The sequence below is a fragment of the Elephas maximus genome, chromosome 2 (assembly GCF_024166365.1).
Source record: "Elephas maximus indicus isolate mEleMax1 chromosome 2, mEleMax1 primary haplotype, whole genome shotgun sequence".
Classification (NCBI taxonomy): domain Eukaryota; kingdom Metazoa; phylum Chordata; class Mammalia; order Proboscidea; family Elephantidae; genus Elephas; species Elephas maximus.
Genome location: NC_064820.1, coordinates 232,369,819 through 232,383,725, shown reverse-complemented (window position 1 = coordinate 232,383,725; position 13,907 = coordinate 232,369,819). Strand labels below are relative to the sequence as shown.

The following is a 13,907-nucleotide window of genomic DNA, read 5'->3' as shown; positions in this document are numbered from 1 at the left end:
GCCTCCATGGGGCCTGGCTGGGTGTGTGGGTGGGGCGGGAGGGTTTGCTCCCAGGACAGACAGGACTCCCTCCTCTGTGGAGCCCTGGAGGAAAGGGTGGGCTAGCCTCTGAGGGGCCTGACTGGGTGTCTGTGGAGGGGTGGTTTGTTTCCAGGACAGGGACCGCGTCCTTCCCTGAGGAGCCCCAGAGGACAGGGTGGGCTGGCCTCCGCAGAGCCAGGCTTTGACTGAGCCCTGCCCTACAGAACAGTCCATCAGCATCGTGCAGGGCCTGCAGGACGTGACTGTGATAGAGCCCGCCCCTGCTTGGTTCGAATGCGAGACCTCCATTCCGTCTGTGCGGCCGCCCAAGTGGCTCCTGGGCAAAACAGCATTGCAGGCAGGGGCGGACGTGGGCCTGGAGCAGGAGGGCACCGTGCACCGCCTGGTGCTACGACGCACCAGCTCTTCCATGACGGGGCCCGTGCACTTCACCATTGGCAAGGCCCGCTCCTCCGCCCACCTCGTCGTCTCAGGTGACTGTGCACACGGCCGGGGTGGAGGGGAGACGCTCAGGCAGACGGGGTTCCTGGGTGGAGCTGGCCCCCTGCCCACCTTGTCAAGTGACTGCTCACATGACTGAGGTTGGGGTGTCAGCCTGCCCGCCCCCCTTGCCATCCATCACCCAGAACTGATTCTGCCCCCACAGATGTCCCCGTGGTGCTGACGCGGCCACTAGAGCCCAAGGCCGGGCGGGAGCTGCAGTCAGTGGTGCTGTCCTGTGACTTCCGGCCGCCCCCCAAGGCCGTGCAGTGGTATAAGGACAATGTGCCCCTAGTACCCTCTGACAAGTTCAAGATGACGCTCGAGGGCCACATGGCAGAACTTCGTGTCCTGCGGCTTACTCCTGCTGACGCTGGCGTCTACTTGTGTCAGGCGGGCAGTGCCCAGAGCAGCGCCATGGTCACCGTGGAGGGTATGGCGAGGGGTCCAGTGGCAGTGGTCAGTGCTGAGGGCAGGGACCAGGTGCTGAAAGGTCTCTGTGTCCCCACAGCACGGGAGGTGGCAGTGACACAGCCCCTACAGGACATAGAGGCCACGGAGGAGGACCTTGCCTGCTTCTCATGTGAGCTGTCTCACGAGGACGAGGAGGTGGAGTGGTCTCTCAACGGGACACCCCTGTACAACGACAGCTTCCACGAGATTACCCATGAGGGCTGCCGCCACATGCTGGTGCTGAAGCGTGTCCGCCGGGAAGACACGGGCACTGTGCGCCTCGCCTCCACCAAGGTCACCGCCTCCGCCCACCTGGAGGTCAGAGGTGAGTGCTGGGCCCAGGAGTGGAAGAATGAGGTGCCCTGGCAGCCTGCTTACCCTGTCTCCTCTGCCCCCCGCAGCGAAGCCGGTGGTCTTCCTGAAGGTGCTGGACGATGTGTCGGTGGAGGAGCAGGGAACACTGGCCCTACAGTGCGAGGTCTCGGACCCCGAAGCCCGCGTGGTGTGGTACAAGGATGGTGTGGAGCTGGGCCCTGGTGACAAGTATGACTTCCTGCACACGGGGGCCACACGGGGGCTCGTGGTACATGGTCTGAGCCACAAAGACGCCGGCCTGTACTCCTGCCACGTGGGCCCCGAGGAGACCCGTGCCCAGGTCAGCGTGCATGGTACGTGGCCTCGTCACCCGACCCCGAAGGCACTGCTGGGGTTCTGGCAAGGGGCAGAGTGCCACCGTGAGGGGTCACCCTTGTGCAGGGCTGAGGATCTGCCCTACAGAGAGAGGAGAAGCCAGTCTGGCTTCCTGGAGAGCCAGGGTGTGATGTGGGCTGAATGAGGCCTGAGTTCAGGCAGGGTAGGGGGAGGGGGCTGAGGCCAGAGAACCCACCTGCTGCAGGAAGGGCACAAGGGCTCGGAATCTGCTGGACCCTGCCTGAGAGAGTTCCAGCATGGGGGAGGGGGGATTCAACAGAAGATGGGGACATTACTCTGCATGGAAACTCTGGGCAGAACCAGTGCAGTGTGCAGGTGGGGAGGGGGCTTCGGTACAAGGAGAGGGCATGGTCTGGGAACAGTGTGGGCTAAGGACTGCAGGCAGGCCCTATTCTTGTTCCCATGAAGTCTTGGAAGGCTGAGCAGGGCAGCAGGCAGAGTGGCCCCACCTAGTCGTGTGGCCTGGCCTCTGGCCCCACGGATGTGTGGCTTCTCTGAGCATATCCACAGTCTGGGCCCGGCTCCCTGGATGAGGGGATGGTCGTCTGACTGTTTGCTGCGTGTGTGCCTGTTGTCCTGCACTTATGGAGTGCTTCCACTTCCCAAAGTGCCTTTGTCTCTGGGGCCCTGCTCTTTGTGATGACACAGGAAAGGGGAGGGCAGTGTCGTGGGAGTGTCGCTTGGAACCCTGTCCTTCCCCTCCTTCCGTGTCCTTCCCCTCCTTCGGTCATGGGTGATCCTCCCTCTCCAAGTTCCCCACCTTCCTCTGTAGCAGATAGAAAGGTGGCCACCCCATCAGACCCAGATGCTGGGGGACACTGGGCTTCTCCTCTGCCCAGGTGTGGCCAGACTGAGACCCAGGAGGTGGCCCCAAGAGGCTGCAGATGCAGCCGAAGCAGTCCTGCTGTCGGGGTGGGGAGTGGGTGTGGGGCCTCTCTAGCTGGTTGCATTGCTCCACGGCTCAGCAGTCTTGTCTCGGGGGTCCGCTACTGGCTGGGCCATTGACGGCTGTCCCCATGCCCCTGCAGACCTGCATTTGGGCATCACCAAGAGGCTCAAGACAGTGGAGGTGCTGGAGGGTGGGAGTTGCAGCTTTGAGTGCATCCTGTCCCACGAGAGTGCCAGCGAGCCAGCCGTCTGGACCATCGGCGGGAGGACAGTGGGCAGCTCCGGCCGCTTCCGGGCCAGGCGCCAGGGCCGCAAGTACACCCTAGCTGTTCAGGATGCCGCAATGAGCGACGCAGGAGAGGTGGTGTTCTCTGTGGCGGGCCTCACCTCCAAGGCCTCCATGGTGGTCAAAGGTGGGCATGCAGGCTGGGGGGTGGTCACTGCAGGCTGCTGGCTGCTCAGCCTGGCGCTTCTCACATGGCCAGGATTGGGACCTGGGCTGCAGGAGCACTGGGGTGCTCCCAACTGTCCTCCAGCCCTGGTGAGCACCCCCGAGGCTGTGGTGGCCCGAGGCTGCCTGTTGGGGTCACGGGGGCCACCACTCTAGAGCAGAGCTTTTCCAGCTCTAGGGAAGAGCCAGGATTTCTCATTCTGATCCGTGGCCTGATGGCATGTGAGAACTCCTGCTGTGTGCAGCTCCACACAGCCCTGGGCACGTCCTGAGAGGCAGTATTCAGACTGATGCCTGAAGCATGAGACTCTGTCTCATATCCTCATGCTCCCCAGACCCCCTCCTGGGAGAATCTGGGCTTCTGGCCTTCCTAAGCTCTGAGGCTCCTGGGCCAAGGTCCCTGAGTGCTAGGGTACAGGGTCTGCAGTCTGAGCCGCTGTGGTCCGAGCGCCTGCCCTACCCCTCCCTGGACATGGATGGATCATGGTGAGCCTTACAGGTGGGTATTTCTCCCTCCAGAGAAGCTAGCAGGCATCACAAAGGCCCTGGAGGACCAGCAGGCGACACTGGGGGAAGACGTGGTGCTGAGCTGTGAGCTGTCCCGGGCAGGCAACTCGGTGCGCTGGCTGAAGGATGGCAAGGCCATCCACAAGAGCCAGAAGTACGAGGTGTGCAGTGAGGGCACTCGGGCCCTGCTGGTCATCCACAGGGCCACACTCAATGACTCGGGCGAGTATGTGTGCGAGACAGAGACCTCCAGGAGCGCAGCCAGCCTCCACGTGGAAGGTGATGGCAGGGCCAGACCCAGGGCCCACCCTGCTCTGAGCTTGCTGTTCTTTCCAGGGGGAAAGCTGAGGCCAATGGGGTGGGGAGCTGTGCAGGCACGGGAGGCTCTGGCGTAGGGCTCCTCTGGCCCTGTAATGCCCATGGTGGAGTGGGGCTGTCCTGAGGGTTCTCATCCCCTGTCTAACCTCTCCTCCCCCAGAAAGGGCTAACCGCTTCACCAAGGAGCTGACTGATGTGCAGGCTGAAGAGAAGGGCTTGGCCGTGTTTGAGTGTGAGACGGAGCGTCCCGTGACCACAGTGACCTGGCGCAGGGGCCTGGTGGAGCTGCATGCCTCGGGCAAGCATGCACCCAGCCAGGAGGGCCTGGCTTTGAGGCTCACCATCAGCGCCCTGGAGCGGGCGGACAGTGATACCTACACCTGCGACATTGGCCAGGCGCAATCGCAGGCCCGGCTCCTGGTGCAAGGTGAGGTGCTGGGCCCTCAGAGCTGCAGGCCGCCTCACAGGTGCCCACTGCATGCAGTTGCCATGGCCAAGTGCATGCTCAGGTATCCAGGCTTGCTCAGGGCAGAGCCTGGAGCCCCAAGGTGGCTCAGAGATCAGGGCTCTGCCACTACGTGGCTCTGGACAAGCAAACCTCAGTGTCCCCATTCGTAAGAGGAGGGAGTTGCACTGGGCAGTCTCTGTGGAATGCCTGGGTTGATCTCCTGGGACGAGTCTGATGGACCTTCTACATTCTTGCCCTCATGTGCTCAGTAAATACTCCTGAGCAGCCCCACGTGCTGGGCATGGTTGGGCCCCATGCAAGGGCTTGGCACATACGAGACAGGCTCTGGGGAGGCCCGGAGCCACACAAGTTCGCTGGCTGCTGGCACTGCTGTGGCTGGTTCACCCAGAGCCAGGCCGGCCACAGCACCGACGCTCAAGCCCTGCTCCTTCTTTAGGAGGCAGTTGGGTGGTATACCCCACTGTCCTGTCAGGTAGGGGATGCTTCCTGTGCAGAGGGGCGGCCTGGCCCAGACATGCAGATAGACAGGAGCCTGGATTGTGGAAAGCTCTGGCTTCAGGGAAAGCTGACAGCCCATGTTACCATAGTTGATGATTGTGTGGCTTTTTGTCACCACTGTTTTGGTCTCCTCTGTTTGAATGACACTTTGTGTCATGGGATGGTTTCAAGTAACCATTCTGGTTGCTCCCCACAAGCCCCTGCCTTCAGTTAGGTGAAGGTCACTGTTGTTTTGTGTGCCACTGAGTCAGTTCAGACTCATAGCAATCCTATACGACAGAGTAGAACTGCCCCATAGGGTTTCTATGATCTGTATGGACACCACTCTGACAGTTTGTCGTCCTGTGTTGCCTTTCGAGTTGCTGTGATGCTGGAAGCTAAGCCAGCAGTACTTCAGATACCAGCAGGGTCACCCATTGTGGACAGGTTTCAGTGGTGCTTCTAGAATAAGATAGACTAGGAAGAAGGACCTGGAGATCTACTTCTAAAAAAATTGTCCAGTGAAAACCTTATGGATAACAGCAGAACCTTGTCTGATACAGTGCTGGAAGATGAGCCCGTCAGGTCACTCAAAATATGACTGGGGAACAGCTGCCTTCTCAAAGTAAAGTTGACTTAATGACATAGATGGGATAAAGCTTCTGGGCCCTTCAGATGCTGATGTGACACGACTCAAAATGGGAAGAAATAGCTTCAAACATCCATTAGTGATCGGAATGTGGAACACATGAAGTATGAGTCAAGGAAAATTGGAAGTTGCCAGAAATGAAATTGAACACTTGAAGATTGATATTCCAGGCATTAGTGAGCTGAAATGGACTGGTATTGGCCATTTTGAGTTGGACAATTATATGGGCTGCTATGCTGGGAATGACAAATTTGGAGAGGAACAGCGTCACATTCATCGTCAAAAAGAACGTTTCAAGATCTATTCCGAAGTACAATGCTGTCAGTGACAGGATAATATCCACATGCCTGCAAGGAAGACCAGTTAATACGACTGTTATTCAAATTTACACACCAACCACTAATGCCAAAGATGAAGAAACTGAAGATTTTTACCAACTTCTGCAGTCTGAAATTGATCAAAGTTGTAATCAAGGTGCATTGATAATTACTGGGGATTGGAATGCAAAAGTTGGAAATAAAGCAGAAGGATCAGTACTTGGAAAATATGGCCTTAGTAATAGAAATGATACCAGAGATCACATGATAGAATTTTGCAAGACCAGTGACTTATTCATTGGAAATGCCTTTTTTTAATAACATAAACGGTGACTATACACGTGAACCTCTCCAAATGGGATACCCAGGAATCAAATTGACTACATCTGTGGAAAGAGATGATGGAGAAGCTCAATATCATCAGTCAGAAAGAGGTCCAGGGCAAACTGAAGAACAGACCATTAATTGCTCCTATGCAAATGCAAGTCGAAGCTGAAGAAAATTAAAATAAGTCCATGAGAGCCAAAGAACGACCTTGAGTATATCCCACCTGAATTTAGAGACCATCTTAAGAACATATTTGACATGTTGAACACTAATGACTGAAGATGAGACAAGTCGTGGGAAGACATCAAGGACATCATACATGAAGAAAGCAAAAGGTCATTAAAAAGACAGGAAAGAAAGAAAAGACCAAAATAGAAGACGTCAGAAGAGGCTGTGAAACTCGCTCTTGAATGTCGAGTAGCTAAAGCAAATGGAAGAAATGAGAAAGTAAAAGAGCTAGGCAGAAGATTTCAAAGGGCAGCTCAAGAAGACAAATTAAAGTATAATAATGACATGTGCAAAGACCTGGAGTTAGAAAACCAGAAGGGAAGAACATGCTCAGGCTTAAATAACTGAAGAAAAAAGTCGAGCCTTGAGTTGCAATATTGAAGAATTCTATGGGGAAAATGGAAACCCTGGTGGCGTAGTGATTAAGAGCTATGGCTGCTAGCAGAAAGGTTGGCAGTTCAAATTCGCCAGGCATTCCTTGGAAACCCTATGGGGCGGTTCTGCTCTGTCCTGTAGAGTCGCTATGAGTCGGAATCAACTCGACGGCAATGGGTGGGGATGGGATGGGGAAAATATTAAATGATGCAGGAAGCATCAAAAGAAGATGGAAGGGATACATACATCACTGTACCAAAAAGACTTGGTCGATGTTCAACCATTTCAGGATGTAGGCTATGATCAAGAACCTATGGTATTGAAGGAAGAAGGCCAAGCTGTACTGAAGGCATTGGCAAAAAACAAGGCTTCAGGAATGACAGAATACCAATTGATATGTTTCAGCAAACAGAGGTTGTAAGCACTCACCTATCTATGCGAAGAAATTTGGAAGACAGCTTCCTGGCCAACTAGCTGGAAGAGTTCCATATGTATGCCCATCCCAAAGCAAGGTGATCCAACAGAATGCGGAAACTGTTGAACAGTATCGTTAACATTATACACAGGTCACATTTTGCTGAGGATAATCCCAAAGCAGCTGCAGCAGTACACTGACAGGGAGCTGCCAGAAATTGCGCCTGGTTTCAAGAGGACGTGGAACGATGGATATCATTGCTGATGTCAGATGAATCTTGGCTGAAAGCAGAGAATACCAGAAAGATGTTTACCTGTCTTTTATTGACTATGCAAAGGCATTCAACTGTGTAGATCATAACCAATTATTGATAACATTGTGAAGAACAGGAATTCCAGAACACTTAAATGTGCTCATGTGGAACCTGGGCAGACAGAACAAGGAGATACTGCGTGGATTAAAATCAGGAAAGATATGCATCAGGGTTGTTACCTTTCACCATACTTATTCAGTCTGTATGCTGAGCAGATAATCTGAGGAGCTGAAATATATGAAGAAGAATGAGGCATCAGGATTGGAGGAAAACTCATTAACAACCTGGGATATGCAGATGACACCACCTTGCTTACTGAAAGTGAAGAGGACTTGAAGCACTTACTGATGAAGATCCGAGACCACAGCCATGTAAAAATGGCGTGGCAGAGACATCCGACCTCCTGTAACTTCAGGGGGAAGAGAGAGAATCATTATCAGCGTCAGCAACCCAAGGCTGATTCCCGTGAGGTGGAGGTCAGACACACTCCTGTCTCCAAACTTTTTATCAAGTCTGCCACCAGCCGTTCCTCCCACAGCACTGTCTACTTCTCTGCTGCATTCGATAATTCATTGCAGTGGCCACACAGAACTCACAGACAAAACCCATGATTATGCGGTTTATTAGGGAAGTAACAAGTTACAATTCAGGATCAGAAACGACTCAGGATACAGTCCTCGATAAGAACAGCTTCTTCTCAGCTGTGCCTGATGGGCCTCTCTCTCTGGCCCTCTCCTTGGGCAAGTCTTACAATGCTCTTTAGCCCCGCTAATAAGTGCCCAGGGGCACCCCACTCTGCCAGTCAGCCTGAGCCCAAAGGCGCTCAGCTCTCCCACCGGGTCGGCAAGCCTAGTTCCACAGGCAAGTGCCTGGAGGCATCCCATTCTACCAGGAAGCCTCCTGGCTGAAGGCGCTCTTGCTCTGTGAGTTGGCATACTCACTGTAGCTACCTTGCTCTATGGGCTGCGTAGCCCATCGCCCTGTCTTGCACTGGTCTCATTGTTCTGCTGCTGCTGGTTCTCTGCCACGCTTGCCGCTGCTTCTCACTGTCTTGCACCATCTCCAGTGTTTTAACAGCTCTCTGTCTCCTGGGTCTGGGAGGTTCTCAGTGCAGGGATCCTGGGTCCAAACAATGTGCTCCACTCCTAGCTTTTCTTGGTGGTAGCGGGTCATCCCTTCTCACTCACTTCTCTCTCCTTTTATCTTAATAATAAAAAGATGTGACTGAAATAGGGGTGTGACTTGAATAAGGGTAGTAAGGGTGGTGACTGGGGTAAGGCTGGTGACTTGAGTCACACCCTCTAGTAAGGCAGTGACTCAAGATACATCCCAGTCTAATCTTGCCTCATTTACATAATGGACAACACGCCTCAAATGTGACCATAACGACAGGCATAGAGGCTGGGATTTATAACACATCACAAAATGGATGGCAACCACACAATACTGGGAATCATGGCCTGGCTAGAAGGGCCATATTAAGTAATTGACTGCATCTAAAGCCTTTAGTGTGAATTACACATCAACGTAAAAAAAAACAAAAATCCTCACAGCTGGGCCAATAAACAACATCACGATAAATGGAGAAAATATTGAGGTTGTCGAGGATTTCATTTTACTTGGATCCACAATCAGAGCCCATGGAAGCAGCAGTCAAGAAATCAAACAATGTATTGCATTGGGCAAATCTGCTGCAAAAGAACTCTTTAAAGTGTTAAAAAGCAAAGAAGTCACTTTGAGGACTAAGGTGTGCCTGACCGAAGCCGTGATATTTTCAGTCACCTCACATGCATGCAAAAGCTGGGCAATGAATAAAGAAGAGTTGATGCCTTTCAATTATGGTGTTGGCGAAGAATATTGAATATACAATGGACAAATCCCAGAAGAGTGAACAAATCTTTCCTGGAAGAAGTACAGCCAGAATGCTCCTTAGAAGTGAGGATGATGAATTAGCCATTAGAGAAATGCAAATCAAAACTACAGTGAGATACCATCTCACTCCAACAAACCTGGCATTAATCCAAAAAACAAAAATAATAAATGCTGGAGAGGTTGTGGAGAGACTGGAACACTTATACACTGCTGATGGGAATGTAAAGTGGTACACCCACTTTGGAAATCGATTTGGCACTTCTTAAAAAGCTAGAAATAGCACTACCATAGGATCCAGCAATCCCACTCCTTGGAATATATCCTAGAGAAATAAGAGCCTTTACATGAACAGATATATGCACACCCATGTTCGTTGCAGCACTGTTTGCAATAGCAAAAAGATGGAAGTAACCAAGGTGCCCGTGAACGGATGAATGGATAAATAAATTATGGTATATTCACACAATGGAATACTGCAGATCGACAAAGAACAATGGTGAATCTGTGAAACATTTCATAACATGGAGGAATCTGGAAGGCATTATGCTGAGTGAAATTAGTCAGTTGCAAAAGGACAAATATTATATGAGACCACTATTCTAAGAACTCCAGAAATATTTTAAACACAGAAGAAAATATTCTTTGGTGGTTACGAGGGGAGGTAGGGTGGGAGGGAGAGGGGTATTCACTAATTAGATAGTGGACAAGAACTGTTTTAGGTAAAGGGAAAGACAACACACAATACAGGAGAGGTCAGCACAACTGGACTAAACCAGAAATAAAGAAGCTTACTGAATAAACCGAACAGTTTGAAGGCCAGAGTAGCAGGGGCAGAGGCCTGGGGACCATGGTTTCAGGGCCCATCTAGGTCAATTGACATAATAAAATCTATTAAGAAAACATTCTGCATCCCACTTTGGTGAATGGTGTCTGGAGTCTTCAACGCTAGCAAGTGGCCGTCTAAGATGCATCAGTTGGTCTCAACCCGCATGGAGCAAGGGATAATGAAGAACACCAAAGACAAAAGGTAATTATAAGTCTAAGAGACAGAAAGGGCCACATAAATCAGAGACTACATCAGCCTGAGACCAGAAGAGCTAGATGGTGCCCGGCTACAACGAATGACTGCTGTGACAGGGAACACAACAGATGGAGCAGGAGAGCAGAGAGATGCAGATCTCAAATTATCGTAAAAAGACCACTTAATGGTCTGACTGAGACTAGTAGGACCCTGGAGATCATGGTCCTCAGACCTTCTGTTAGCCCAAGACTGGAACCGTTCTCAAAGCCAACTCTTCAGACAGGGATTGGGCTGGACTATGGGATAGAAAACGATACTGGTGAGGAGTCAGCTTCTTGGCTCAAGTAAACACATGAGACTGTGTGGGCAGTTCCTGTCTGGAGGGGAGATGAGAAGGCCAAGGGGGACAGAAGCTGGCTGAATGGATGCGGGGAATACAAGATGGAGAGAAGGAAGGTGCTGTCTCATTGGAGAGGAGCAACTAGGAGTACATAGCAAGGTATATATAAATTTTTGTATGAGAGACTGACTTGTTTTGTAAACTTTCACTTAAAGCACACACACACAAAAAGTGAGGATGGTGAGACTTCATCTCATTCATGTACTTTGAACATGTTATCAAGAGGGACCATTCCCTGGAGAAGGACATCATGCTTGATAAAGTAGAGGGTCAGCAAAATAGAGGAAGACTCTGAACAAGGTGGATTGACACAGTGGCTACAACAATGGGCTCAAACATAACGATTATGAGGATGGCACAGGCCCGGGCAGTATTTCATTCTGTTTTACATAGAGTTGCTATGACTTGGAACTGACTCAACGGCACCTAACAACAAAAACAACAATCTTTATGGGAGCAGATTGCCAGGTCCTTTCTCCTGCAGAGTTTCGAACTGCCTACCTTTTGGTTAGCAACCCAGGGCCTAACCATTGTGCCACCAGGGCTCATTGAGGTTCTCTACCACCCATGTTTTGGATAGGAAGATTGGGGCTTTCTGCCAGGGAGTGACTGGCCTGGGGTGACAGGGTGTGTTGGTATCAGGGCAGGGTTTGGACTCCACCCTCCTGACTACAGCCTTCACCAGGCTGCTAAGTTCCAGGGCTGGCAACCAAGCGGCGTCTACCAAAAACCACTCTGCCGTCTGCCCATAAGAAATAACAGGATTTGGTGTTTGAGAGGCCAATGATAGTAGTAACATAAACAAGGGAGTTACAATTTTTCCCTCTCGTTGTAGTTTTCAGTTTAGCAAAAACATTTTTGTTAGCACAGTAAACGTCCTCTTAAATAATAAAGTTGATATTCATACTTAAGCAAAAATGGCAGTTAAACTGAGTCATAAAATAATGAAATGGGTTCTTGCAAACATTTACAACATACAAATGTTCACCCGTCTATAGATGCAGGCCAGCCTTTTTTTGTGTGTCGGTTTGCTGACCCAAATTCCTTGTCTTTTCCACATCAACCGTCCTCACGATGCGCCATCTACATTTTCCAGCGTCAGCCTCTTTGAAGTGGAGTGATAACTTGAAGACACTTGTGAATGCGAAAGGAATCTGAATGCAGAGTCTACCTCGTGATTTATGAATTCTTTCTAATCTTTTCCTGTACCTAACTCAACAGCAAAAAGCTTTTTTATAGCAATTCACTTTTTCAGGCCTCCAAAGCATTTTAACATAGCTGCAACCCTTTTTTTCAGACCACTATTTCATTTGTTAATGTAAGATTTAATTTCATTAATGGTTATAATAGCTAGCATGAATAGGTTTGGAAGCAGGCAGCCACTCTGGGTGAACACAACTCAGTGGTGGCGGGGGGCACGGCAGAAGAGTGGGTATGGCCAGAGGGAAACTTGTCCCCCTCCCCCAGCCTTTCACATGCTGTGGGACTTACCCAGCATGCTTTGCAGGACCAGAGAGGTGGGTGAAGGGGAATCTGGGGCCCATATCCGTTACCATCAAGTCAATTCCAACTCACAGCGACCCTATAGGACAAAGCAGAACTGTTACATAAGGTTTCAAAGAAGCAGTTGGTGGATTCGAACTGCTGACTTTTGGTTAGCAGCCGAGCTATTAACCACTGAGCCACCAGGGCTCCCTAGGACCCATAAAAAAACCTAAAACAAATATTTTTTTTAGCAACTCTGCTGTGATCCAAGTACTGTTTTCTGAGTTTTGCTAACAGGGGGCTTGTCAGACCATCTTCCCAGGAACTAGCATGGGTCCCCCAGATCTGGGTACTGCCATGTTTCCGTGGACGGGTGGCTGAGTCTGGACCCAGACAGGCTTGTGCCCTTGACCTGCCTGTCTGTGTCCTGGCAGGCCAGAGCGTGCGCATCATTGAGGACCTGGAGGACATGGACGTGCAGGAGGGCTCCTCGGCCACCTTCCGCTGCCGCATATCCCCTGCTGACTATGAGCCTGTCCACTGGTTCTTGGACAAAACGCCCCTGCATGCCAATGAGCTCAATGAGATCGAAGTCCAACCTGGGGGCTACCATGTGCTGACCCTGCGACAGCTTTCGCTCAAGGACTCAGGCACTGTCTACTTTGAGGCAGGTGACCAGCGGGCTTCGGCCACCCTGCGGATTACAGGTGGGTCACGTGTCCACAGAGTAAGGGCATGTGCCCAGCACTGTGGGGGCACGAGGGCCAAGAAAATGTAGTCCATGCCAGTGAGGGCCACAGACTCTCAAGGGCAGACCCCAGATAGCAGCTGGGCCACATAACAAGTTCTATCTGGAGCTCACAAGAAGGCCACAGGTGCTGCCCCTTGGGGGCAGGGGCCTCTGATCCCTGGGTGTTGAGCTTGCAAGGCTGAGTTGGGCTCTTTTGTGATGGTTTTGTTGAGCGTGGTATGCAGAGCTCCTGAGCCCACAGCCATCATGGTATGAGCCAAGCTGTGGCACCTCATCCAGAGGCCCAACCTGTCACCTTGACAGCCCTTTCTGTGACCATAGCCAGAGGGGAGAGACAGCAGTGGCCTGGGGCTTCACCCGTGGGCCCTCTAAGCGGCCAGCCTAGGTGCATGAAGCCCATGCAGTTTGCATCTTTTCCCTTGCCCCCAGAGAAGCCGAGCATCTTCTCTCGGGAGCTCACTGACACCACGGTCCTCGAGGGTGACGACCTCACTCTCATTTGTGAGACCACCACACCTGACAGCCCTGTGAGCTGGAGCAAGGATGGGAAAGCCCTTCGGCCCTCGGCCCGGTGTCAGCTGAGTTATGAGGGCTACAAGGCCCGGCTGGTCATCACAGACACCACTGTGCAGGACGGCGGGCGCTACAAGTGCGAGGCAGGGGGCGCCTGGAGCAGCTCTGTCGTCAGGGTCCACGGTGAGCCCGGGCAGGTGGGTGGGCTGGGCAGCCCCTGGCTGTACTCCAAGTGCCTGCGGCTCTCAGACACACTCAGGGCAGGGCGGGCAGCGGAGGGGGAAGTCTGCAGGAAGCCCGAGGTGGTAGCCCTCCAGCTGCAGATTTGCCTGTCTCCACTCCTCTGAGTGTGGGCCCCTGACCTGTGCCCCATCCCCACCAATCTCTGCGCCAGCTCCACCTCGTGCCCTCCCCATCCCCGCCTGTCTTCCCCCACCTCTGCCCC

The 13,907-nt window shown here is 52.1% G+C and overlaps 1 protein-coding gene across 3 annotated transcripts in view; it reads left to right on the top strand.

Annotated features, from left to right (window-relative positions):
* The window catches only part of OBSCN (obscurin, cytoskeletal calmodulin and titin-interacting RhoGEF), a 232,782-nt gene that overhangs the window by 122,503 nt on the left and 96,372 nt on the right, over positions 1 to 13,907 (top strand). For 2 of the 3 annotated variants that reach the window (XM_049875093.1, XM_049875095.1), the window contains 9 exons: positions 246 to 515; positions 689 to 955; positions 1,034 to 1,300; positions 1,377 to 1,643; positions 2,715 to 2,987; positions 3,545 to 3,811; positions 4,011 to 4,277; positions 12,633 to 12,905; positions 13,379 to 13,645. In XM_049875093.1, the coding sequence (XP_049731050.1) occupies positions 246 to 515; positions 689 to 955; positions 1,034 to 1,300; positions 1,377 to 1,643; positions 2,715 to 2,987; positions 3,545 to 3,811; positions 4,011 to 4,277; positions 12,633 to 12,905; positions 13,379 to 13,645 (2,418 nt within the window). The remainder of the gene's footprint in view (positions 1 to 245; positions 516 to 688; positions 956 to 1,033; positions 1,301 to 1,376; positions 1,644 to 2,714; positions 2,988 to 3,544; positions 3,812 to 4,010; positions 4,278 to 12,632; positions 12,906 to 13,378; positions 13,646 to 13,907) is intronic. The other variant, XM_049875094.1, reaches the window with a different exon arrangement.